Source organism: Heptranchias perlo, chromosome 12 (assembly GCF_035084215.1).
Source record: "Heptranchias perlo isolate sHepPer1 chromosome 12, sHepPer1.hap1, whole genome shotgun sequence".
Lineage (NCBI taxonomy): Eukaryota > Metazoa > Chordata > Chondrichthyes > Hexanchiformes > Hexanchidae > Heptranchias > Heptranchias perlo.
In genome coordinates this window covers 18,013,374-18,039,422 of record NC_090336.1, presented here as the reverse complement: position 1 = coordinate 18,039,422, position 26,049 = coordinate 18,013,374, and the positions used below count along the sequence as shown (strand labels likewise).

General features: G+C 42.6%; 1 protein-coding gene across 2 annotated transcripts in view; it reads right to left on the bottom strand.

The window, feature by feature from the left end:
• The window catches only part of slc25a22a (solute carrier family 25 member 22a), a 144,806-nt gene that overhangs the window by 65,900 nt on the left and 52,857 nt on the right, over positions 1-26,049 (bottom strand). For both annotated transcript variants that reach the window (XM_067993719.1, XM_067993718.1), the window contains exons 2-4: positions 20,120-20,262; positions 11,402-11,527; positions 2,084-2,139 (exon numbers count right to left, since the gene is read on the bottom strand). In XM_067993719.1, the coding sequence (XP_067849820.1) occupies positions 2,084-2,139; positions 11,402-11,527; positions 20,120-20,139 (202 nt within the window). In that variant the 5' untranslated portion in view covers positions 20,140-20,262. The remainder of the gene's footprint in view (positions 1-2,083; positions 2,140-11,401; positions 11,528-20,119; positions 20,263-26,049) is intronic.

The window sequence follows — 26,049 nt, the reverse complement described above, 5'->3', positions numbered from 1 at the left end:
GTGCAGACCAGGAAGTCCCAGTTTGCACTGAGTTAGCTGGTCGTGGTAAGGCAGCAATAAGGGACTACAACTGGCCTCAGTACCCATGGATTTGGCAGGGGGGTGGGGGCGAGAGAGAAATTGGTCAGTATTCTTGTTCCTGGTCACAGATCCAGTGACACCAGAGAAGGTGCCTGGCACCTGTGGAATTGTAGCCGAATCAGAAGCCAATGCTTTTAGGAGAGGAAGGAGGGGAGGGGTGAAAGTTAGCAAGAAAAGGTTAAGGGTTTCACTGCCTTCAGCGCCCTAGAACGGTTCACACCAGTCCACTCCTCATCAAACTTTGTTGTTTTACTTTAGTCCCTTGAATTGCGAATCTTTAGGTTTAAAGAACAGCGATCACCTGCTTAAACTAGACAGTATTCATTCAGAAATCAGAAGCTGAATGAAAGGCCCTGACTTGCTCTACATTTATATTTATATTTCCTAATTTTGTGGCTAACTAATACATGCAAATAATGGCATTTCTAAGTGGAGACGATTCATGCAGTGCTGTCCAAAGACAGCCATCAGCCAGTTCTATTATTATCTCCAAAACATGCAGCCCCCAGTGCATGAACAAGTGATGTTTTTCCCCTCCAGTAGTCTCCCCTTTCCCCTGAATGTGGTGACTTATGCAAGGTTACAGTTCCACAGGAGGAATAGCACTCACATTAAGAACGAACAAGTTATTTGACCATGGGGTGGATAATCATAGCTCTAGTCGTTCCTCATCCAATGTCCATACATATCACTTTTCAGAGGTCATCAAGGCAGTAATCCTCGCTCATTCTCTACTCCCTGTTCCAGGGGAAATGGGACCAATTACTCCAAACCCCAGCTGAGATCATATAATTGAGGACTGGCTCAGGATCCAACCTGGTACTTTCCTACTGCGAGTGGCTCAGAAATGAAAAATTAAACCTTGACTAGCGTACTTCTAGAGAAAGATAAACCACTGCACAGGAGGGGAAGGGTGCTGCCAGCGGTAGGGTATTTGCCCTGCCAAGAATGGTGGAATTTGCGGTGGGGGGGGGACGGGGGACCGCGAGCTGGGATTAAAAAGACGCGTTCGCTGCTGCCATCTGGGGATTTCAGGGCAACAGCTGGGACCCCACGAGCAGCACAAAAAACAGGCGAGAGAAAAGTCTCACTTCAAGAAAACTAGACTGCTCTATCAATTCTACGCAATGTGTCCTACCAACGATAGTTTCGCTTCTGTCACCCCCGGCAAAGAAAAGAACACCTAACACTCACTGACAGGCTCCCACGTGAAAAATGGCCACTTGGTTGACCTCTGAAAATTTCCGGATTGTTCTCTAAAACTTATCAGCAACTCTCTCTGTTTTAAATTCTCTCTCTCAACTTTTTATTTGGGATATGGAGAACTGAAAACTCAAATCTGCTCATCCTATATCAGTCACAATTGGGCAGTGATGTGTGCAACAAAACGCAAGGATGCTAATTTTAACTAGAGATATTTTGACGCACGCACAACCCACCGCTCGTGAATTGCTGGTTTTTAGATAATATTTTGGTTCGTTAGTTCCCTTTAAGGTACTGGTTACAGATTGCACCAACCAATAAATAAAAAGAGATAAGGGGAATTAAAACAAAAACACTCTGCTCTGCCTCCCCCGACCAAAGCGAGTAGGCCAGCGGCCTGTTCCTAGGCCTCTACATGAGAAGTGGCAAGGGGCTACTCACATTGCGATTTTCTGCTCCGCTCCTCGCTGACAGCTTGACCGAGACCAGAATTGGATGTGTGGGAAGTTACAGATGTAAATTCATTTCCTGCTACTCCCAGATGCAACAACGCTGTTGTACCAATTCACCAAGTCTCCAAGCCACCCAACTTTCAACAAAGTTAAGATTTCCTAAGCAACAACAGTGGCACAGGGTATGACCTCAAATGTAGCACAGATATGAGAATGGTCTGCCAAAGCACAAAGTAATCTCTTGGCTAAACACAGAGGGATAGGGAGTTAAAGATGTTTTGCTCTGTATCAATTGCACTGCAAACTAGTGGAACAATATGGAAAACAGGAAATTTTAAAATACCTACCTCGATACATCCCGAAATAGCCATCTGATCGGATTGTCTTAATAAGGCAGTCAGACCTGAAATAAAATAAAAAGAATTACAACTTTCTTTTCAGCTGGTGTAGATTTGGGAAAGCAGAGACACACGTTGTCTCCATTTTAAAAGATGCACATTATACAGCACCTTCTACAGTCACTTGCCGCAACAGAAGATTGGTTATTCGTAGTGAAAGCAGCAGATGGCGCACAAATGAAACCATTCTCGACTGTGTAATGTTTAATCACCAATAAAATATATATAAATAATTTCACAAGGAGAGCTCCAAGCATGTGATATCCTTCAAGTACCAAGTCTGGTTAAGTAGTCATTGTGTCATTATGATTTCCTCATATTTTTATTATTTGATATTTCGTTTTTTCCTATTTGCACGAGAGCGTCTCTGATGGACTTCAATGATTCTTTTTCTTTGTGACCTGAGGAAGCACTCTAGTCCCACCCTCCTAAATTATCATCCATTTGGCAATCTAAAATTTCTTGCCATGTAAATTTTGGGCTTGGAACTGGAAGTATCGGCACAGAAATGGTCAATAATAAGATTTTCAGTATCTTCCGCAAACCTTTTCCTGACTCTCTTCACACCGTAGATTTAATGATTATTGGTATTGAAAAGGTACAGCACTGCTACCGTATTACTCCACAAACAGTACTTGCCTGCATTTCTTTACAATTATCTTCCCTTCTGTCCTGAAGGTACCAGTTCATGCCAGAGTATGGTTCCGCATCAGTGGCTATTTTCTGTGCCTCACCCAGTGGCCATGCTTTGCCTGTGAGCCCAGATAGTAAAAGCCAGCAAGCTGTTCAGTCACAGAGGCCATCACACCTAGCCTCACCCGATGTCCATACATGTGTGCTTTCCAGCAGAAGTTACTGGCTAGCAATCGAGAGGCAGTAAAGCTGGTTACCATTTCCTCTCTCTAACTCTGGGGCACAGAGCTCGAGTAGTGAAGCTTTCATAACTTGTGGAACTTGCATTGCTCTTTCCTCAGTGCACTTATCCTTTTGCTATTTTAGATTATGTTACAGGTACAATGTAGTAGGTTCTTCTTGGCTCTTCTCCTCCCCCTTCTCCCAATTTGTGCTGGCATGCTCCTCATTTACTGCTCCTAACCCCTCCCTTAATTTCTGCTGGGTTCGTCTCTCCCTCTCCCCCCCACCCCCCCCACCAAGGTGGCACACTCCTGTCCCTCCCTACCGTTCACTCTGGCAATCTTCTGCCCCAAATTATCCCTCAACACTGTCCCCACAACCTATCTGCTGCTGCTCTGGGGGAATCAAACCCATCTGCACACTGGGGCAGGCATTGCTGATGTCACGAGATCAGGGATTTCCCCAACTCCCAATTCATGCTCAGGTATCGACAATGTTTATTTTGAACTTATTACAAACCAGCAGATGGCTTTCATTCAGCGTCACTTCCGGTCGTCATCTTTGGGGGCATGCATGGTTCGATCCACGGGCAAAGCAGCAGGAGCAAAATGTAGGAGCGAGGAACTGCGCAGCTGGTAGAAGAGTTGGGTCCATTATAATTGAATCACGTGGGGCAACCTCAATGAAGTGCCGAAGCTTTGAAAGCTCATCTATTTTCATCAGTAAATGCAGACAAGTGGATATTGGCACCAAAACGCTAATTGTGCATGTAAAGCGCAGGCAGTTTTCGTGCGCATGCACGGCAGAGCTGTGCAGGCTTAGATCTTGGAGCAGGTGTGCGGACCTAGACCATGAAGTGGGTTGCCTTCACAGAGGAATAGTGCGTGATGGAGGGAGGCAGAAAGCAGGGTGGAAGAGAATGCCGAGTTAAAACGAAAACGTCTACTGGAGAAGGGAATTCATGTAAAATGCACTTCAGACACTGGCAGGCAAAGTAGACGATGCAATCCAAATGTCAGCAATGGGTCTAGTGCCAACACAAGCTCAGCAGCCCATCTCCTGTTTCTTCCTCTTCCTTTACTTCATGAATAACATGCACATTAAATAGTTCCTTCAAATTTCAATCTAGTAACAAAATGCTTGAAAATTGCAAGTGCTTTCACTCTCAGGAAGGACAAGAAACGTAACCCACGACTTATCTACTTTAAGCAGAGTCCATGCGACTAACACAGCAAATGCCAGCTGGCAGTAATTTGATAGCTTACATTACGGGAAAGCTTGATGGATTAAGTACTGATAAAACTGCACCTGTTCTTTCTGAAAAGAACCAGCACAAAACCATAAGTGTTTAACAGGCTTGTGCTCCGATGTAAAGAAAAAGCCAAGCATCAAGTAATAAATGCACTATTTGATAGAAAAGAAAATAAATAGAACCCTGCAGTTTTTTTTCATGTCATGTGTTTCTGGAAACAACAGTGATAAAGTTGAGAAATAAAACACAGCTCGATTAAAAATTGCACTCGCCGATTAGGTGAGTCCAGTTTGATCAAGCTTCAGTCTTAAAGCTTTGCACTGTCACCACAGCATATATCTTGACCCTCGAATAAAAAGTGGTTTGTTCATAATAACAACAACAATTTGCATTTAAATAGTGCCTTTAACATAGAAGGTGCTTCACAGGAGCATAATGAGGCAAATATGAGATAATTTCTGACTACCCCTGGCCCACTCCCTAGGCCAGAAGGGTTAAAGTTGCGCAAGGTGCTCAGTGATGGTGAAGCTGTTCAAGGTTAAAGGCTCATGGTTTCACCAGTACTGAGAAGCACAGGTAGCATCAACCTCACACTGTGCTATTCTGACTCACACTCTGCCTGAAGCTGCAGAAGACCACAGGAGGCAAGAACAGCAAGCAAGGAAAAAAAGTACTGGTAGAAAATCAAGGGGAGCGCACACAATTCTAGAAAGCAGCAGTAAGATAGATAAGAATTTGCTGATTGAAAAGTTTCCTTTTTTAAAATTTGTTAAAACTTTAACATATGCTTACACATAAGATTCAGTCAGTTAACAATATATTAACATATACTTCATAGACTGATATTTGAGAGACACACATCAAGTGTTTTAAGAAGAACTTGTACTCATATAGTGCCTCTCATCTTCAGAACGTCCTTCGCAGCCAATCAATTACGATAAAGTGTCATTTTGTCGTTTAATCACTCCTGCTCTCCACCCTATCACAGACCTTCCCTTTTGTTCTTTCCTCTCCTCCCCTCCCCTCTCTCCCCCTGGCTCTGTACTTGCTTAAAAACTTTAACTCTTTTAACATCTTCCAGTTCTGATGAAAGGTCTTCGACCTGAAATGTTAACTCTCTTCCTTTCTTTATGGGATCTTTTACACCAACTCGAGGAGGCAGATGGGACCTCAGTTTAACGTCTCATCCAAAAGATGACACCTCCAACAGTGTAGCACTCCTTCAATACTGCAGACATGTCAACCTACATTATATGCACAAGTCCTGGAATGGGGCTTGAACTCATGACCCTCTGACTCAGAGGTGAGAGTGCTACTGAGCCAAATTGATACTTTATCCAATGCACAAATTTGGGTGGCATTCTGTGAAAGGAGGTCAGAATTAGTCATCAGTTGTGGCTCTATGGGTGGGCAGGTGGCTAGCTTGGGTTAGGTCACCAACCTTCACTTCCCCTGCCCCATTGTAGGGCTCGGTGGGTAAAAATGCTGCTTTCTTTTTTTCAAGTGTGGGCCTGGACATCCACCATGCAGACTTCCAGCAGGGTTCCCTGGATAAGAATCAGGAAATGCCTTTTTCCTGTTAAACCCAGGAGCACAGCGGCCAAATGTAGCAACCTTACTGCCATCCCGCCTGAGATCAGCTAACAACACAGGCCACAGAGCAAACCTGGATCCTGCCTGGTCTGCATGGCTCAGCTGCTCGCTGTGGAAACCTGCTTAGTCACTGGGGGAGGTGCTATTCACTTCTGACAATTTGGTCTGCTGATTGACCTTTCTTTTAAGACACTTCTGGGAGTAATTCCACTGAGGAGTGCTTCCAGAGGTGGAATGCAAATTGCCCGCTATTCCTCCAGTTCCAGATGGAGTCTATGCATCGTCCCTTTGGCTCAACATATATCCCACAAGAGGCTTTATCCAGCTTTGCTGTGGGAACAGATGCATCTCAGCTTGGGGATGGACCATCCTGCTACCAATAGTGAGACTGCGGCGATAACTGAGACTCCCAGACTGCATTAATATCAGATATTCTGTGGGCCACATTGTCTATACTGGATATGAAACAGGAGAAGGAGAATTCGGAGAAAAGGCCAACAAACCCCAATTAACAAATCGTTTGTAATGAAAACATTTGAGGCCATCCCTTAACTACCTTTTCCATAACTATGGTAATATTCCATTTCCGACTAGGCAGTGTGCACAAGTGAAGTGAAGCTTCCTTCTTGTCTCCCCCGCCTACAAAAAAAAGAGGAATTTTTCAGGAAGAATCAGTCCCAAATCCAGGAACATGCTAACAGTTATCACTGCAACTGGGTCAAAGTGCTGGAGTAGACCCATAATCAGCTTGAACTGGAGTTCAATTCAATTTAAGTCACGATAATTGAAATGGAATTTGACCTCAAGTATTTAGACTCAAACTTTGGCCCCGGGGTAAGCTTGGAGCAGGTGGGGGAGGGGATCATGGCCTGAGATCTGATATTTTCCTTGTTGCTGATAAAAACCCATGAAAACTTTAATAAGTAAGTTAAAAAACAACTTGCAACAGATAGATTTTTGGAGTCCAGTTTACATGATGGAGATTTCCAGACGACTCATTTAAAAACCAGACAGGTGGTAATCCTCAGCCTAAGGAAAGCATGCTTGGGCAGCCTTAACATAATCCCAAATGGGCACAGGTCCACACAACAAATCTGTTCTTTCTTTTTTTCTGGAGCGGGCTTCATACTCCATTGGTCGGAACATTCTCACTTAGGCTACTTGGGGTGGCATGACATCTATTTTTTTTTCCTTCTGGGAATTATTCGTAAATTATGAAATTAAAGATTAGCAGCGACTGTGTGATACTTCACCTCATTAGAACATCATTATCTAAGAGAGAATGGCTGGCATAGGAGCCGAGTTGGCAAGGAAACTTTTTGTTTAGCAGGGTAGAAAGATAACGACGAGGAGGCAGAAAGATAACAACAATTGAGCACAGAGTGCTGTACCCTAAAAAAACAAAAGAAACACTGGGGGTAATTTTCATCTTCACCGTTGGGTGTTAAACTGGCAGAGCAAATCGCCTGCCCATTACAGAATGATTTGAATGGAAATAAAAATCAACTGAAATCAAAATCGGGCAGGTTCTATAATGGGCAGAAAAGGTTAGTGGTGGAGATGGTCCTCTCCTTGTTCACTCCACCATCAATGAATGGGGGTAATTTTCACCATCTCCGCTTGGATCATCATGCACAAGCCTGACAATTATCTGTACATTAATAACCGAGTAAACAACAGTCAACATGGATTGAGACGGGAAAGATCCTGCCTGACCGACCTCCTGGGTTTCTTTGAGGAAGTGACAACCCAAAGTCGACTGGTAAATCCTACAACGGATGCTATGTGCTTAGACTTCCACGTGACAGGTTACTAATTAGGTTCAAAGCTATGGAGATTCAGGGTAAAACTGGGGTATGGAAAGAAATTGGCTAAAGGGTAGAAAAGGACAGGTACTGGTTAGGGGGTAATGTCAGGGTTGAGGAGGTTGGGGGGCAGTATTGAATAAAGTGCCCCTGGGCCAGTGTTGAGACCACCGCGGTTTGTATTTTACATTGATGACTTGGATTCAGAAACCCAACGCAAATTGGCAGATGATACCGATCTCACAGGGGCTTTAGATCAAAGGAGGGCACCCAGAAGTTACGGAATGAGCTCACTAAAATGTAAACGGGCCGAACAATGGCAGGGGAAATTTAATGCAGACCAGTGTAAAGTATTGCAAGTAGGAAGGAAAAAGGGGCAAAAGATGTGCTCCATCAATGGTACTGAAATAGCTACGGGCAAGGTTGAAAGAAATATAGGTATCTGAGTAGGCTCAGTGCTCAATATGCTCAACCAATGCAAAGCAGCAATCCACAAAGACAATAGAATTTGAAATACCTAGCCAAAACAGTAGAATACAAGTCTGAGGAAGTCACGATCGAACTGTATAATGCTCTGGTCAGACCACACCTTGATTACTGCGTCCACGTTTGGTTGCCAAGAAACAAGGGAGACATTCAAGCACTGGACGCAGTCTAGAGAAGAACTATGAGGCTGATCCCTGGTTTCAGGAGTCTGAATTAGGAGGAGAGACTGGAGACTTAGGGGTCGATTGACAACTTTCCACCTGAGCGTAAAACTGGCATTGCGAATTTACTGCCTGTTATAGAAACTGCCCATTTTAATTTGCATTGATTTCAATGGATATGAAAATCGGGTGGTTTCTATAATGGCCGGCCGATCCGTAATTGCCAGTTTTATGCCTGGGTGGCAAGTTGACAATCGACCCCATAGGTTTTTCAGCCTAGAATGGAGGGAAATGAGACATGATCTTATAGATGCATATGATAGCAAATAGTATGCAAAAGGTTAATTTGGAATATTACTTTAAATTAAACAGAGGGAGTAGGACAAGGAGACACAAGTCCAAACTGGTAAAAGGTAACTTTAGGACTGATAGTAGCAACAACAACTTGCATTTATATAGCGCTTTTAACATAGTAAAACGTCCCAAGGCGCTTCACAGGAGCTTTATCAAACAAAATTTGACAATGAGTTGCATAAAGAGATATTAGGACAGGTGACCAAAAGCTTAGTCAAAGAGATAGGTTTTAAGGAGCGTCTTAAAGGAGGAGGAGGAAGAGATTTCAAGAGCTTAGGGCCTAGGCAGCTGAAGGTTTGTCGGCCAATGGTGGAACGATGGAAATCGGTGATGTGCAAGAGACCAGGATTGAAGGCATGCAGAGAGCTCAGAGGGTTGTATGGTTGGAGGAGGTTACATAGATAGGGAGCGGCGAGGCCATGGAGGGATTTGAAATCAAAGATGAGAGTTTTAAATTCGAGGCATTGCGGGACTGGGAGCCAATGTAGGCCAGTGAGCACGTGGTTGATGAGTGAACAGGAACTTGGTGCAATTTAGGATGTGGGCAGCAAAGTTTTGGATGAGCTGAAGTTTACTGAGGGTGGAAGGTGGGAGGCCGACCAGTAGCTGGAACCGTCGAGTCTGGAGGTATCAAATGCATGGATAATAGGAAGTTCTTCTTCATGCTCAAGGTCATCAGTTGGAATGGATTTCATGGGACGAGTGGAGGCAAAAGCCTAGAATCATTTAACAAACAATTAGATGCAGTAGTGGGGGTGGAAGGGGGTGAAGTGAAGGGTTGCTCTGGATGGATGAATTAAGATGGGCCTAATGATCTTCCTCATCGCTAAGTATCTTGTGACACATCACAGCGCACCTTACTAAGACTGTTAATGCTCACATTCTGTGAGCAGAGCTTGTTTAGCGGCTGTGCTCAATCTGTTCTAGTAAACTGAATTTTCTTTTGTTGGGTGCTCCATCAACCCCAGTTGTAGCTCTATGGGCAGCAGCACTGCCTCAGTGCCATCCTCTGGTCTGGACTGTTGACCAATCTTGAGCTCCCATTGTAATTCCATATTATGACGGGAGGAATGCTCTGTGCAGAAAGATAGGCCAACCGGCCGATATCTAACCATCCTTCTACTGCCCTGAGCCCAGAGATAGAGTTGACGCAGAATGTTCCGATGCAGCAGAGTACAACAGTTAATAGCTCAGGCAAGAACCAAACCATAATTTCGTCTCAATCATGTTTTTAACTCCTGACGTCAGCGTGGCTTCAAATTTTAATTCTAATGTGGTGCTCAGCCAGTCTCCATCTGCGTCGGTGAGATATCACTGCTGTTATCAGTCTCAATTACATATACACTCAGACAGTACCACCGTATTCCTGCAGAGGCTCAACACCTCTAAAACTTTACGAGAGGGCAAAAAATAAATAAATAAAAGCGAAATAATATAAGTTGCTTTTGATGTTCCAGTCTTTGCAAACACGGATCCTGTACAGTTAAACAGGATTGTAATCAGTCTCGTTCTTTGCGCTTATAAAGACTGAAACCTGGAAACAGAGGAGGTTGTCAGTCACATGTCTTTTCGCTGCAGGAAAAACAGAAACAAAGGATATTTCACTCATCTTTCCTCACAGCATGCAGGCTGGGTAGGAACAGCAGACACTGTCAGGAGCCCACGTCAAGTTATAGTTGGATCCAGTGAGCATTGCCAGGAGGGTCTGGCCACTGGCCCTTTTATATTGCAAGGACAGCTACTGTCGGAGGCTAAAGATTCACAAACGTTACTGCAGTATAATAAGTTTGCAACTTGCATGTCAAACGACTCTCCACAAGGTCAACATCACAATGTCCTCGCTTGTATTTTCTTACACACTGTAATGTTCAACGTGAATAAGAACGTCTATAAATTTTTCAATACCTATCCACGAAAGGTGACCTATTAGGTTAAATTTGTGTTACTCCAAGTGTAGAGTCCTTGGGTTGAGCTAGAATCCACATTCTATAGATGAGGCAAGAAATGGGAATGTGAGGAAAATCAGATGTGGCCACACATAGCTACCACAACACTGGATGGCCTTGATATGTTAATAATGGTTAACTGCAAAACTCTTCAGGGGCGATTTTGACTTTGGATGATAGTGTAAAACGGGCAATATCAGCTCGGCCACCCGTTAAACACTTATCCTGATTGTTGTTTACACTGAAGTCAACAGAAAGGGAAATCATGAGGGGTGTTTAACGGGTGGCCGAGCAGATATACAACACGTGGTAGAGACCTCTAGTGGTGGTAAAAGGCATTTTATGAACTTCATGAACCCTGGGAGGAAGCAAAATTAACACTCCACTGCACAATGAGGAGGATAGAAGACTGGTTTTAGGTAACTTATGTAAAATTCTACCATTTACTATAAAGTAAAATTCTGCCATTTATTCTAAAATAATCGAACAACATTAGATAGAATCTATTACATGTAAGAACGTAGACAGATGATTTCCTCTGTGTTTTGTGTGTAATGAAATTGTAACCTATTTTATAAAGAACAGACATGCAGAGGAATTCTTTCTCCCTCTGTATGTTTTCATTCATTAAGGTAAGAATGATTTTTAGTGGTTTTGATCTCAGAGACATCCCAAAGAACTGGTTTACTTTTTTAAAATCATGTGCATAACCATGGCCATGAATTAGAGGCTATCAAGCGCACATAACCCTCATTTCTACTGCCGAGATAAAGAGCTGAATCATACTGAGGTGGTCTGTTCGTGGGTATACTCACATGCTGGAGTATATCCGCTGGCCATTTTGCTGGTTTTGAAGCCGTGTTTTTGCCAAGTCTATTGGGAACACACAGGTGACGCCAATTAAGCCTGCAATACCTCCGTTGATCAGTTTGGCGGGTAAACTGCGAGAGAGAGAGAGAAAAAGGGGAAACTTTTAATTCACTGGTTCGGTGTCACAGCAACTAGGTGAGGTTCTTTTACATTTAAACATCCTCCCTTTGGTTTTACGTGGCTTACACTGCACGTATGATCTGCGGTCTGGAAACAACAGGCTTTGGTTGCAGTCATTTATTTTCCAGCTGGAAGCAATTTCCGTGACGTCATGCGACCTTTGGCCTGGCGTTTCACTGCAGTTTTAGAGCTCAATTCCCTTAATCACAGGAGCGTGCAGGGCACAGCGAGATGAATGAATTGTGTACCTTGAAGCAAACCAACTCATGCCTCTGGCAAAAAAAAAACGTTCTTCACAACCACTCAGGGGGTTAAATTCCAGCTCCCGTCACTTACAGGTTGCTGAGGAAAACAGGAAATCACAGAGGACAACTTTGGTTTCAAACACTGTGCAATTACCATAAACCCAATATACCTATGTGCTAGTCACTTCGCTGTTTCACTGTTGTGATTTCAGTGGAAAAAAAAGTCTCCTCAAGAAACAGTCCCACCCTTAGATTTAGAGAACGCAACATCATGCACAAAGATTAAACTTACACACTCGAGCATAAATGAACTCAATTATTATTTCTGTTGGGTAAGGGTATCAAGGGATATGGAGCTATAAGCAAGTAAATGGAGTTGAGGTATAGATCAGCCATGATCTAACTGAATAGCAGAGCAGGCTCGAGGGGCTGAATGTCCCACTCCTGTTCCTATGTTTCTGTTCATCTGATTGCCGCTTCTGTTGAACACAAATAAATAACCTTTTACATCTGAATTTTAACAGGGAAAAATGTTTGACACGCTAGGCTGCAGCGGTGTCTAAAAAAATTATATTTTTGGCATTTCAAACAAAAATAACCAGATTTAAACATTGCTGTTTAAGTTCAGTTGAGAGCAGGTTGAAAAGTTATGATGAAGATTAAAGAAAACAAATTGTTAAAAAAGGAATTTTGCTTTTTTATTAATATTTCCTGTTGTCTACCAGAGACCGTCAAATATTTCAGCTTTCATTATTATTTTCCTGAGGAAAGGGAGAGCACACATGTATTTTGTGAAGTCACTGTACAGATTTGCATGGTACTCAACAGAACCTTTGGGAGTTCGGTTAAGGTCATGAATATGCTGCAGACAATGTGCTGTTTGGAGAGGGTTCGAATACTTTAATGGCAGTCGCTGGGGTTCAGCTGGTCGGGGAGATTTTAAGGATCCGGCCTGCATGGTGAAGATCTTGCAGGATTGGGGTTTGCCCCTTCTTGGGGGTACAGGGTGGGGATTATTGTTAGCTTGTGGCCCCATTCTGACCTACGTAGAGGTGGTCACGGTGTGAGGATACCCATTTTGATATGGGCAGGCGAAGCAGCCTAAACTTGCCATCGGCAGCCTCACCCAACCCCCATCACTCCATTACCATGGCTACCTTGCAGCAGTACAGTGACCAGGTGCCAGAAGCTTATCACTCAATCTGCTGTATCTGATCTGAGGACAGACAGGACCAACTGAGTTAGGAACGTATTACAGCGCGAGTGCATGCAGGAGACTGGGGGAAACCTTGGCTGCTTGGCTTGGCTGCTGGAGTCCTAGCAGAATCTCTAAGTCTTTGTTTACGCCCGTAGCGACCACCAGAGTCAAGTTCCTCCTTCTGGAGGGTGTTAGCATTTCAGAAAAAAACATTTTGCAAACCACTTCTGCAGGGAAATACTATAGTATAGGCCAATATTAAAAAGAAAGCTGAAAAACTGAACGCAATATAACCAGATGTAGCATCAATTATTCAGAATCTCAAAGTTATTAAAACTAAATTCAATTTGTTTGTTAGTTTTGTTCCCTCAAACGAAAAGATGACAGGTGCTGAGGGGTGGTGGAAATCTTTCATCTTTGCACCACTGTGAGTATCGAGGTATAGCATGTGATGCAGAGTAAAACTCACCCAACTTGGCCCCTGGAATGTACCGGAACTACCCCCACCCCCCATCCCAAGTTCAACAGAGCAATGCCCTACTACGCAAGAATAACATTTCTGTTTCCAGCCATCCATATGGCCACTAACTCTGAATTACATCCTCTCCCAAAGATTTCGTGGGCAAGAAAAGCAGGAGGGTTCCAGGTTCAATCCCTGATCTGTGCTGAATTAGCTGGTCTCAGCTGAGGTAGCAGTAGGGATACTAAAATTGGCTCTGGCCCCCCCCTGGTCAAGAAGCAGTGAAAAAAAGGGCCAGAATTCATAGAAAAGACCGACTTTCATTTATATAGCTCCTTTCACGGCCTCAGGACATTCCAAAGCACTTTACAGCCAATGAAAAACTTTTGATGTGTAGTCACTGTTGTAATGTTGGAAACGTGGCAGCCAATTTGCGCACAGCAAGGTCCCACAGACAGCAATGAGATAATGATCAGATAATCTGTTTCAGGGATGTAGGTTGAGGGATAAATATCGGCGAGGACACTGGGGAGAACTCCTCCACTCTTCTTCATAATTGTGCCATGTGATCTTTTACCAGACAGGGCCTCGGTTTAGCAGAATACAGCACCTCCAAAATACAGCACCTCCAGTAGTGCAGGACTCCCTCAGTACTGCAATGGAGTGTCAACCTAGATTTTGTCCTCAAGACCTTGGAGTGGGACTTGAACCCACAACCTTCAAACACAGAAATGAGAGTGCTGCCCACTGAGCCATGGTTGACACAACTACTCCTGCTGGTAAGTGTGTGAACATCGCGTGAGGACAGTTTTGGGCTTGGTGATCATGCCCTCTTCCCCCATCATAAAATAGCTTGTCACCACTCAATATCAATGATCGCACATGAAGAAGCCTCCTGGGTGAAGTACCAGAGATTAGCATAGGCGTAGCCCAGAGCAAAGAAAAAACGAACTTGCATTTATATAGCGCCTTTCACCACCTCAGGACGTCCCAAAGCACTTTAAAGCCAATGAAGTACTTTTGAAGTGTAGTCACTGTTGTAATGTAGGGCAAGTCAGTATTTTCTGGAGAGCAGGAGAAAAACTTGGTGGGGGAGGGGGGAAGAGGAGGAGGAAAATTTCAAATTACTACCAAATCTGAACTGCAGACTTTTGTCCACTGGGAACCAGATTGAGCCTAACCAAATGGTCAGGTGACTATTCATCCCATTTATCTGAAGGGGGTTAAATCGCTGGTGTGAGAGCTGAAAGGCCAGTTTTCTTGCAGAAGAAGTAAAAAGTCACCCTTTCTTGGAAATTAGTGATAATTCAAGCAACCAAGGCCATCTGGGAACAGTGGTCAGTAAACTGGCACAGACTAAGCTGAAGGAAGCCAGAGACTGCTGCTGCACAGAGACTGGCTCAGTCACACTGAGCTGCAGTTACTCAGACTTTTGCACACAAGCTCCAATGTTAACAGACAAGAATTCTGAGCCCACATATAAAGGTTCAGGTTTCTCCACTGCTAGCGCAGAGGCTTTATACACTTGGGATTCAATTCCTCTAAATCCAGCTCAGGAATTTACACTACAGTAAGAATGGAGCAGGAGGAAAGTGGGAAATGACAATTCATATACTAACTAAATAGGGCATTATCCCAAGCCGATCCCTCCTGTCTTGTCCCATCTGTTCAGTCTACCGCTGGATTGATTGAAACTTGTCTACTTACTGCTAAGACCAGTTAATATAGAAAAAAAAATCAACCAGTTACATTTTTTTGCACAGGATGCAGACTCGAGACAGCTGGATCAGAATCAAGTTTCTGTGCCAAGAAAAAAAAATGAACCCGTTCCCTCCCATTAATTTTCCATCCTGGACTTTCAAGGTTTTTCACATTAGTATGGTGAGTTCAACACAGGCCCACATCACAGAAGTCAAAATTCGTGACAGATCTCACTTTCACGAGCAATAACGAAGCTGTGCCTTCAAACGATGAACTGAAACAGCTATGTAAGTGAGCACAATAATTAGGAAAGAGGGCCCATACTGCAGACACTTTGAGAGATTGTGCAATAGGCATTACTACTTGTTCTGAACAGGGGAGGATTTGTTCAGTATGTTACGAAAATCTAGTTTACAGGACTCAGCTTCACAGGGGCCTTTGGGGGAAAGGAGTTCAGAGTGCACAGAAAGTATGGAAGTTGCAGTGAAAAGTTAATACTTTAAGGAGACAGAAACCTTAAAATGGGGAAAGTAGTGACTGGTTTAGTGAAAAAAAAAGACTGAGCATTGACTAACATAAAGGGCCCAAAATTCAGGAGTTCCTTCTCCTGTCAGCAGAGGTGAAAATTGCAGGTACATCAGTTACCATCAGGATCAATATACCAAATTATACATAATAGCCAAAGTTTATGAACAATGGTGTCCGTGGAAGAACAAGCAGGTCTACAGCCAGAATAAAAGAGCCAATCATCTCAAATTCATTCTGTAATTGACCAACTCCTTCCCCCTCAACACAGACACTGGAATATTGGGACATCGTTACCTGAAGACCAGTTCTCACTCTCTCTCATACACACACACAAAATCAAAATAAATCATAGTCGTTATCCTTTTCACCAGTTACTGAACTCCATTAGATGCAGAATGGAAAGGCAGAGCTGCCAGGCACCACCTAAATAAATCAAGTTGCACCTTTTGCATTCCACTCCTCCCCCGCAATGCTGCCACACATACACACATTCTGGAGAAATATAACACATACACTATGACCCCTGCACTGCAAGGTCTAGAACACATACTGGGAGGGAGGGAGGTGTTTGATTCAGTAAGAGCACCAGATTATGTTGGACTCTTGATTATGAGACTCAAGTTTGATTCCTATTCTCACTTTTCCTTTTGACTTTCCTCTACAACAGATGTGTCCAACCTTTTGAATCAGTGGGCTACATGTGATTAACTCACTTTTGAGTTAGCCAGAATCATAATTAAACATCGTATCATTTTTGGCAGGTAACAAACATGCCAGCTCCAAAAGACAGGGGTAATCTGTGCCGTTTCATTTCAGTGATGTGTGCCAGTGGCAAAACACTTGCTTTGGGTGTTTTTTTTATTGCAGTTCACTGCTGTTGCGACTAGTTTACTTAGAACATTCTCCACATATCCACATTCTCCTCATCTATTTTGCATTTCTTGGGAATCCTTGGACCATACCATTTACACCTCCTTCACTTCATTCTCTCTCCCTTCCTCCATTTTCTTCACGTCTCTCTCTCTTGTACTCGCTCCTCCATTTTTGTTTCTCTCTCTCACTACATTTCCCCTATTTTTCTTCCCTTTTCTTATCCTTATTTTTACCTCCTTCTCCTGTTTGTCTCAGCCACCGTGGGCACGGAGAGGCAGCGGCACTTTGACTCAAGCAAGCTGCATTCGTAGCTAGTGGAGACATTTGCGGATTGTCCCCAATCTCCCAACTAAGAAAAGGACAAGTACATGGGACTAACTTGGATGGGGTGCTTGGAGATAGAAAATTGAGTAAATAAGTTGATAAGACAAACAAAGAGATAAAAAAAAATTAAACATTAAAAATGTAATGATCTGGAAAGCACTGCCTGAAAGGGTGGTGGGAGCAAATTCAATCATAACTTTCAAAAGGGAATTGGATAAATACTTCAAAGGGAAAAATTTGCAGGGCTATGGGGAAACAGCAGGGGAGTGGGACTAATTGGACAGCTCTACCAAAGAGCGGCAGGGGCACGATGGGCCGAATGGCCTCCTTCTGTGCTGTATCGTTCTATCAGATCATCACCAGCATTGTGTGAAGTGTTACGTTGTCCAGCGTAAATCACTGGTTTATGAACTTGATCGATCTAAGACTCTGACCATCTGTAGTGTCTATTGGTTGATTTTGTTAACAATCTTACTGCCGTGTCTGATGCCACATTCAGACACTGCTTATACTAGAATTCTATCCCATTTTAAAAAAAAAAATCTTATTTTATTCCTGGCACTGGAATGCTAAGCCACTTTTGGACTGTGGGCCAACTGATTCAAAACATTCATCTGGACAGGACAGGACTAATAATGAAGTGAGGAAATTGGCAGAGCTGCCAAGAGCCTCAGTTATCTTTCATTACCATTCTCTAGTGATCTGGCCACACAGTGAGAACAGATGAAAACTGTGGTATTGGCAAATGAGTTGAGATCTCACTGAAAACCTGAAACTCAAAGCAATGAGTTAGCACGAATAAAGGTTCATGTTAGAGGAGACTGAAAGGGTGTGGGAAAAAAAAATATAGGAACTGGTTTTGTGAGGAGAGGATTAAGTGACAGATTAAAGGTGCATTCAGAAGGCTTCTTGTGACTTGGCCCCCGATTATAACAGGGGCAGCTTGGCACTGTTCAAACTGTCACTGAAGTGCTCCAAAGGGTATGGATTTGGTTTTATTAGGTAGTGATGCCAAATTAACAGCCTTATTGTTCCCACTCGAACTGATTCTTTCCCAGTACCTCAAAACTGCACTTCTTTACTTCCTTCAGGGATTTCCTTCCCGCTTCACTCACTACTTATCGATTTATCTCATAGAAATATAGGAATTGCTGGATGAAAAAAACCAAGGTCCATCTAGTTCGCCTTCTACCATTCCTGGCAGTCACATGATGGAACGATAAGGGAATTGCTGACCAATCCTAGCAATCAATCTCTATCAATTAGTCCGCAGCAGACCGAGAAATGACACAAGGAAACCCCCAGTGGTGGAGAGCTTTGAGAACCCATAGGTCCAAAGTCACTTTTTCCTCCCAAGCACTTACCACTTGTCATGTCTCAAAGTACTCATACACTGTATCCCAATATGTTATTTTCTGAAAGAAATCTACCTAATTTTCGTTTGAGTGAATCAATACTAACTGCTTCCATCACTCCATAAGGAGTCAGTTCCATAGATTGACCACTCACTGACTGAAATCTTCTAATCTAACTTTTTTCAACCCTGGTAGTGTCCTGCACTGCGGGCCATGTCCTTTCACCTGGGTTTCAAAAAAAAGTATGTTCCACCAGACATCAAGGTCCACCAAAAGGCACAGATATGAGGTCCAGCCCGTCCCACAATGAATTATTGAAGCATTCGCAGTTTCACAATCCATTTGGTTTCAATAGAGTCTCTCATTTGGAACTAAGCTCAAGTTGGATTCAACCCAGCTACGAAGTCAATAGTCCAAATTTAGCGCCAGACTGGATTTAGTGCTGAGCTTTCAAAAAGTGCCATTTCATTGTCAGCAATGCAGGCACAGTAATTTATCAAAAATATATTTGTGCAGATAGTTACACAATTGAAACTGGACTGGGCGGAGCACTAGGTTAAACATTGGCCTTTGAGCTCCAGGAGCTGGGTTTGAATACGATGGCTGATGTAGGAAATGGGAAGTATCAAGCTGGTGCAGTAAAGGGTATTACTTTGAGCTTTAAAAGTTGGAGGGGGGTGGGGAGGGAAAGAGACCAGATGGAGATCGACCCTGTGCCTAACAGTGACCTGATGGTGTGTCTTATTGACACTGGATACTTAAAATGCAAAGTGTTCCATTGCCCAGCACAAATATACTTCCCTCAAAAATTCATAGCAGAAAAAAAATAACAGAGAGAAACCACAGACATCTTTTCCAAGCGGCAAACAGCATTTAGAATAAAAAAAGGGCTAAATAAAATCCTCCGGAGAAAGCAGTTTGCGGAATCTTTCAGAAGGACGCACCAAGTACAATCATCTGTACAAGATTTCTCTTGTGATGCATTCTGAATGGATCCACTGTTACAGATAGTAATGGGGGATTTCTTAGCAAAGTATTGAAAAGCAGATGAATTATAGTCTGCCTATCAAAGTCACATGTGAGTACATCCGAATGCCTGCTCCCACAATTGTTTAGGAGGTATGTGCACCACATGGTGTCAGGAAGGTTCGAGATTCGGTCTCCGGTCTGTGTTGAGTTATAGTTGACTCCTGTTCATTCGAAATCGTTTCTTGCTCCAAAAAAATTGAATTATCCATTGATACAAATTAAGCAACTCTAATAACAGAACATGCTTTTTCTCTGCGCAATTTTAATTCAAATTAACAGATAATTCAAACTAAGTGACTTTCAATTAACAGGAGCAAACTGTAGCTAATCACAGCCGAGGTGCTACAATTAGCTTCATTGCCCTTGGGGTAGGGACAGGATGAAGGGGGGAGTCGGGGAAGAAATCAGATGAGGTTCCCACTCTTCATCATTATCCAGCGCAACTGGTTAAAAACGTAGATGTCGGGTGAGGGGAGGAATAGACTCAGCTGTGATGACCTCCACAGTTGAACAGCAAGTCAACAGTCACTGGCCAGGTTTACAAATGAAGAATAGGCAAAGGTGACCAGTGCCACTAAAACTGTACGCCCGGTATATGCCAATGCTTTGGAGGAGAGGAAGACAGAAATATTAAAGGAAGGGAGTATTACTGAGACTTAAAACAGGTCCTTCAGGCGGAATCTGAACATCCAATCACTAATACTGTACTGCCTGTAGATGTGAGGACAGGTTATTTAATTATTGATTTTAGATGGAATTTACTTTACACAAAGATGAACAATTCTAGAGGAAAGCTCTTTCAATGGTGAAAATAACATTAGTGCAAATACCTGATTTGTTTATCAGCCATTTAATTCAAAACGCAAGTCTTCTACGAAAAGAAAATATTCTTGAACTCGATGTTAAGTCTGCAAAGTAACCTTAGAGTTTTATGCAGTCACGTGGAGGGTGGTTGTTTACTTAACTTGGTCACCTGTAAACAGAATGGAACCAAATCAGAAATGTCACCATCAAAAAAACAATATACTTAAGCAAGTCTAAATATTTTCTGAACATTAAATGGATACGACGCTCAGACTATATTTTGTGTATATATATATATATATATATATATATATATATACACACACACACACACACGTGATCCTCCATGGTGTTATTCATGGTAAGTTGGAGGATACACTTTGTAACAAATGCTGATTTTGTAACAATAGGAATGCTATGCCATGTGATGCAAAAATGTATTTTTGAGTCACCGATTTCCAGGGACTAAATAAGTCAAATTCTGTCTTTATTACATGATACTGTGGGATTGTCAGTCGGTCCATGATTCAGGCACTGTTCTGTGAAAACTGTAAATGAAGTGGCTTTACTCATGTATTAAGTTTTTCTTTATCACCATTTTTCCATACACAGGCTAGTGGGCAATATGTAGCAGACAGAAAGTGGGTATGTGGGATTTAGCAGCAAATTTGAATTTGAGCTTTGGTAACATTGGAGGCTGTTCTGGGGTACGAGAGTAATGTGGAGGAGGAACCTGGGGCTTGGTAACACGGGGTGGGGGCGGGACCCCTCTCTGTTCAGTTGTGATTTGTTGCTATATCTTGAATATATCTGAGCCAAGCAAGATTTTTATATATAAATGCTGACAGACCCATGCCCGCCCCCCACTACTGACAGACTACAGGAATCCACCAGTGAGCCAAACTCCAAACTCTACCCAATCGTTCTACCCACCCCGAAATTTCATTTCATAATGCTGCTAAATCACAGGACACTTTCCCCCCATTCCATCATGCTGCCAAACCCCAAGATCCCCACCCCAATTCTGCCAAACCGTAGCACCAACCCTTCAGTGCTACCAAAGTCCTCCAGGCCACCCAGTGCTGCTAAACGCCAAACCCTCTCCCGTAATGCGAAAGTATCAGGTATCTACTTCCAATCTGCTACAACTTGCATGTCCTGGTCTTTAAAAAAGGTAAAAGGATAAAAACTAAATATGTAGATAAATGTATTTTTAAATTTCACAGAATATTGAATAGAGTTGCAGAATGTAATCCCCAAACCACCAATAAAACTCTCAAAAGCACATGTAAGTAATGGAATTTGACTTATTCAGTCACCATAAATCAGCGATAATTCATTATACGTTACCTGGCACAACACCTCCATTGTTATAAAACAGCATATCCTCCAATTCACTGTAAGCAATGCCTGTCGATCTGATGTGGTATTCATTAAAATACGTCTATGCCACACAAATGAATTGTGCCATGGAGTTATTTGGATATGAACCTATAAAATGATTACCCTTCTGGCAAGTTATCAAACTCTGTTGCCCCATCTGGGACTAATGATCCAGTTCAAATCCCACCATGGCCATTTCAGAATTTGAATTCAGTTTTAAAACAATCAGGAAATAAAATCTGGCATCAGTAAAAGTGACCATGAAGCTGTTAGATTGTCGTAAAAACCCAACTGGTTCACTATTGTCCTTTAGGGAAGGAAACCCGCCATCCTTACCCGGTCTGGACTATATGTGACTCCAGTGTCACAGTTATGTCATTGACTCTTAACTGCCCTCTGAAATGGCCTAGCAAGCCAATCAGCTGTATCAAACTGCTACAAAATCCTGGAACTCCCAACAGCATTGTGGGAGCACCTTCACCAAAAGGACAGCAGCGGTTCAAGATAAAGGCCCACCACCGCCTTCTCGGGATGGTAATGTTTTTTGTGTCTTCACGGAAGAAGACACAAAAAACCTCCCAGAAATACTAGAGAGCTAAGGGTCTGGCGAGAATGAGGATCTGAAAAAAATTAATATTAGTAAAAAAATAGTACAAGAGAAATTAATGGGACTGAAAATCAATAAATTCCAAGGACCCTGATGATCTACATCCCAGGGTTTTGAAAGAGGTGGCTATAGAGATAGTGGATGCATTGGTTGTCATCTTCAAAAACTCTACAGATTCTGGAATGGTTCCTGCAGATTGGAGGGTAGCAAATGTAACCCCACTATTTAAGAAAGGAGGGAGAGAGAAAACAGGGAACTATAGACCTGTTGTCCTGACATTGGTAATAGGGAAAATGCTAGAATCTATTATAAAGGAGGTGATAACAGGACACTTCGAAAAAAATTATAGGATTTGGCAGAGTCAACATGGATTTATGAAAGGGAAATCACGTTTGACAAATCTATTGGAGTTCTTTGAGGATGTAACTCGTAGATTAGATAAGGGGGAACCAGTGGATTTGGTGTATTTGGATTTTCAGAAGGCTTTTGATAAGGTTCCAGACAGGAGGTTGGTGAACAAAGTTAGAACACATGGAATTGGGGATAATATACTAGCATGGATTGAGAATTGATTAACAGACAGAAAATAGAAAGTAGGAATAAACGGGTCTTTTTCAGGTTGGCAGACTGTGACTAGTGGGATACTGCAGGGATCGGTGCTTGGGCCCAAGCTATTCACAATCTATATCAATGATTTGGATATTTCCAAGTTTGCTGATGACACAAAACTAGGTGGGAATGTGAGTTGTGAGAAGGATGCAAAGAAGCTTCAAGGGGATATAGACAGGCTAAGTGAGTGGGCAAGAACATGGCAGATGGAATATAATGGTGAGAGATTAGGAAATGTTGATGTTCAAAGGGATCTGGGTGTCCTTGTACATGAGTCACTGAAAGATAACATTAGGAAGGCAAATGGCATGTTGGCCTTTATTACAAGAGGATTTGAATACAGGAGTAAAGATGCCTTACTGCAATTATATGGGGCCTTGATGAGACCGCACCTGGAGTATTGGGAGTATTGTGTACAATTTTGATCTCCTTACCTAAGAAAGGATATACTTGCCAACGAGGGAGTGCAACGAAGGTTCACCAGGCTGATTCCTGGGATGGCAGGATTATCATAAGAGGAGAGATTGAGTAGACTAGACCTGTATTCTCTAGAGTTTAGAAGAATGAGAGGTGATCTCATTGAAACATATAAAATTCTTATAGGGTTCAACAGGGTAGAAGCAGGGAGGATGTTTCCCCTGGTTTGGGAGTCTAGAACCAGGGGTCACAGTCTCAGAATAAGGGGTCGGCCATTTAGGACTGAGATGAGGAGAAATTTCTTCACTCAGAGGGTGGTGAGTCTTTGGAATTCTCTACCCCAGAGGGCTGTGGAGGCTCAGTCATTGAGTACATTCAAAACAGAGATCGATAGATTTCTAGATATTAAAGGCATTGAGGGATATGGCAATAGTGCAGGAAAATGGCATTGAGGTAGAAGATCAGCCATGATCTTGTTGAATGGTGGAGCAGGCTCGAGGGGCCAGATGGCCTACTTCTGCTCCTATTTCTTATGTTCTTATAACTAGGGATGGGCAATAAATGCTAGCCTTGCCAGCGACGCCCACATCCCAAGAATTAATAAAACAATAAGCAGCAAGCAGAGTTCAGGTGTTTGCTCTACAGAGGAGGAGGAGGAGGAAAGAACGTGTAGGAGAATCAACCTGTGCCACTTTTATGCACCTACTATCAGCAAGTTACAGGTGACATTGACAGAGGTCTGGGAACAGATCACCGGTTTGTTCTCCTGCTAGAGAATAAGCCCCCCAAAACACAACAGGTGACCTGCTCCCAGATCTGCGCTTCTTCATGTAGATTCTGGAAGGTGCAGCAGAGTGGCCTGGCCTAAGCCACATGCAAGTTTTCCCTTTCTCCCTCTCAAGAGGAGTCACCCTGACACTGGCTCATCTGGGATACTGGGGTTACGTGCATGAACCCGGTTCCCGGTGCTCTGCCACATACGTTGTTGGTGCACTAACACTCTGTGCTGGCACGCTGCCAATATACTTCTAAATTGATATTTCAATATTGCTCTTGCTCTTCTTAGTTCATTCAACCTCACCATGAGAAAAACTATAGCAAGTTCTGCTGCCTGTGTTCCCATGAACAGAGTAGCAACTGCCTGTTAGGGGACTGGATGATGCAGTGGATTGCACACTGTCCTTTCATCTCAGAGTTTGAATCCAACCTGGACTAGAGGGATGTAATTTCTTCTCCTCTAGTTGTGAAGTATCCCATGTGAGTCGAATTTGGGCAGAAAATTAGCCTAACATGACACCAATTGGTTATCTAACAATAAGGATGACTAATAAAGAGAATGAAAAGCCACACTGTTACAGGAGGAGGTACTTTTCTCAGGTTGAGGTTAAGGCACTTTGGTGAGATATAGTAAGGGAGTTTTACTTCGTATCAAATCCATTGTGACCACCTTACCTGGAAGTGCATGGTGCTGACAAGGCTGGCCAAAATGGAAGTTGTTACCTTCTCTGGAACCTCATCATAATAAGCACAAAATTTATCCTAAAAAAAAAATCCTTTCTTAAAAAGCGCTTAAATGAAAAAATAAAATGTAATTCTATACACTCCATTTCACTTAATCTTTCAATTGCAAATTTGGTTTAAGCATAAATATTTTTCAAAGCAAGAATTTCCATTTCTTTCTATGGAAACTTGGATTACAGTAACAGTAATTTAATTTAAGCACTTGGTGTTATGGTCTATACACAACCCTAACTTAAGCAGCAGGCTGAATATCTTTATTCATTAGCTTTGCATATGCTTGTCTGTGGACCAAACTGTCCACTTCCACGGGATTTTTTAATAGTTGATAAATGGTCAGATTGATCTGAAGAGTCTTTATGCCCACAGTTCTCCTAATTATTTTACTTATTGCACTGCCCTTCTGTTTAGTGCAAATCCAACAGAAGCAACTGGTCAAACATTAACAGAGTGAAGTGGGTTCAATGTGGTCCTCTGTTGGAAGTGGTATGTTCCAGTCAGTGGATTAAACTTCATTCCCTTTACTATCGGTGTCCCTTTCACGCACAAATGGAAACAAAAATGATCGAGTTCAACGTTGTGTTTGAAAGGGAGAAACCCGTAACAGCTACTAAGATTCTAAATTTAGGTAAGGCCGACTTCAACGGGATGAGACAGAGACTGTCCACAATAAACTGGGCAAATCTGTTAATGGGTAAAACGACAGATGATCAGAGCTCCACTTGCCAAAAAAACAGCCATGGACGGCAAAAGAGGTAAGGGACAACATAAAAGAAAAGCATGCAAAAATCAAAAAATGGCACAGATCCTGGTGACAGAGAGATACAAAGAACAGCAAAGGATGACAAAACAGATAGTAAGAGCTACAAAAAGGGGGTACGAAAAGAAACTTGCAAGGGATATCAAAATCAATACAAACTTTTTTTTACAATTGTACTAGGAAAACGAGGGCGGTCAAGAGCAATGTGGGCCCCTTAAAAACTGATAATGGAGATATTGTAAATGAAAATAAGGAAATGGCGGACATATTAAATAATTACTTTGCATTAGTATTTACAGTAGAGGAAGAGGATAGCATGCCGGACGCCCCAAGGAATTAATTTTGAATCAGGGATGGGGACTCACCATAATTAAAGTAAGCAAATTAACAGTAATGAAGAAAATAATGGCTCTAAAGAGTGGCAAATCCCCAGGACCAGATGGTATCTATCCCAGGGTTTTAAAGGAAGTAGGTGAGACCATTGCAAATGCCCTAACTATAATCGTCCAAAGTTCTCTCAATTCAGGAACCGTTCCTTTAGATCAGTGGGATGTGTTCAAAAAAGAATTTAACATGTTACAGAACCCCTAAGGGGCAAGAGCTCTACTTGCCAAAAAAAACCAGGATATGTCACTCTGATATTTAAGAAATGTGAGAGAGGG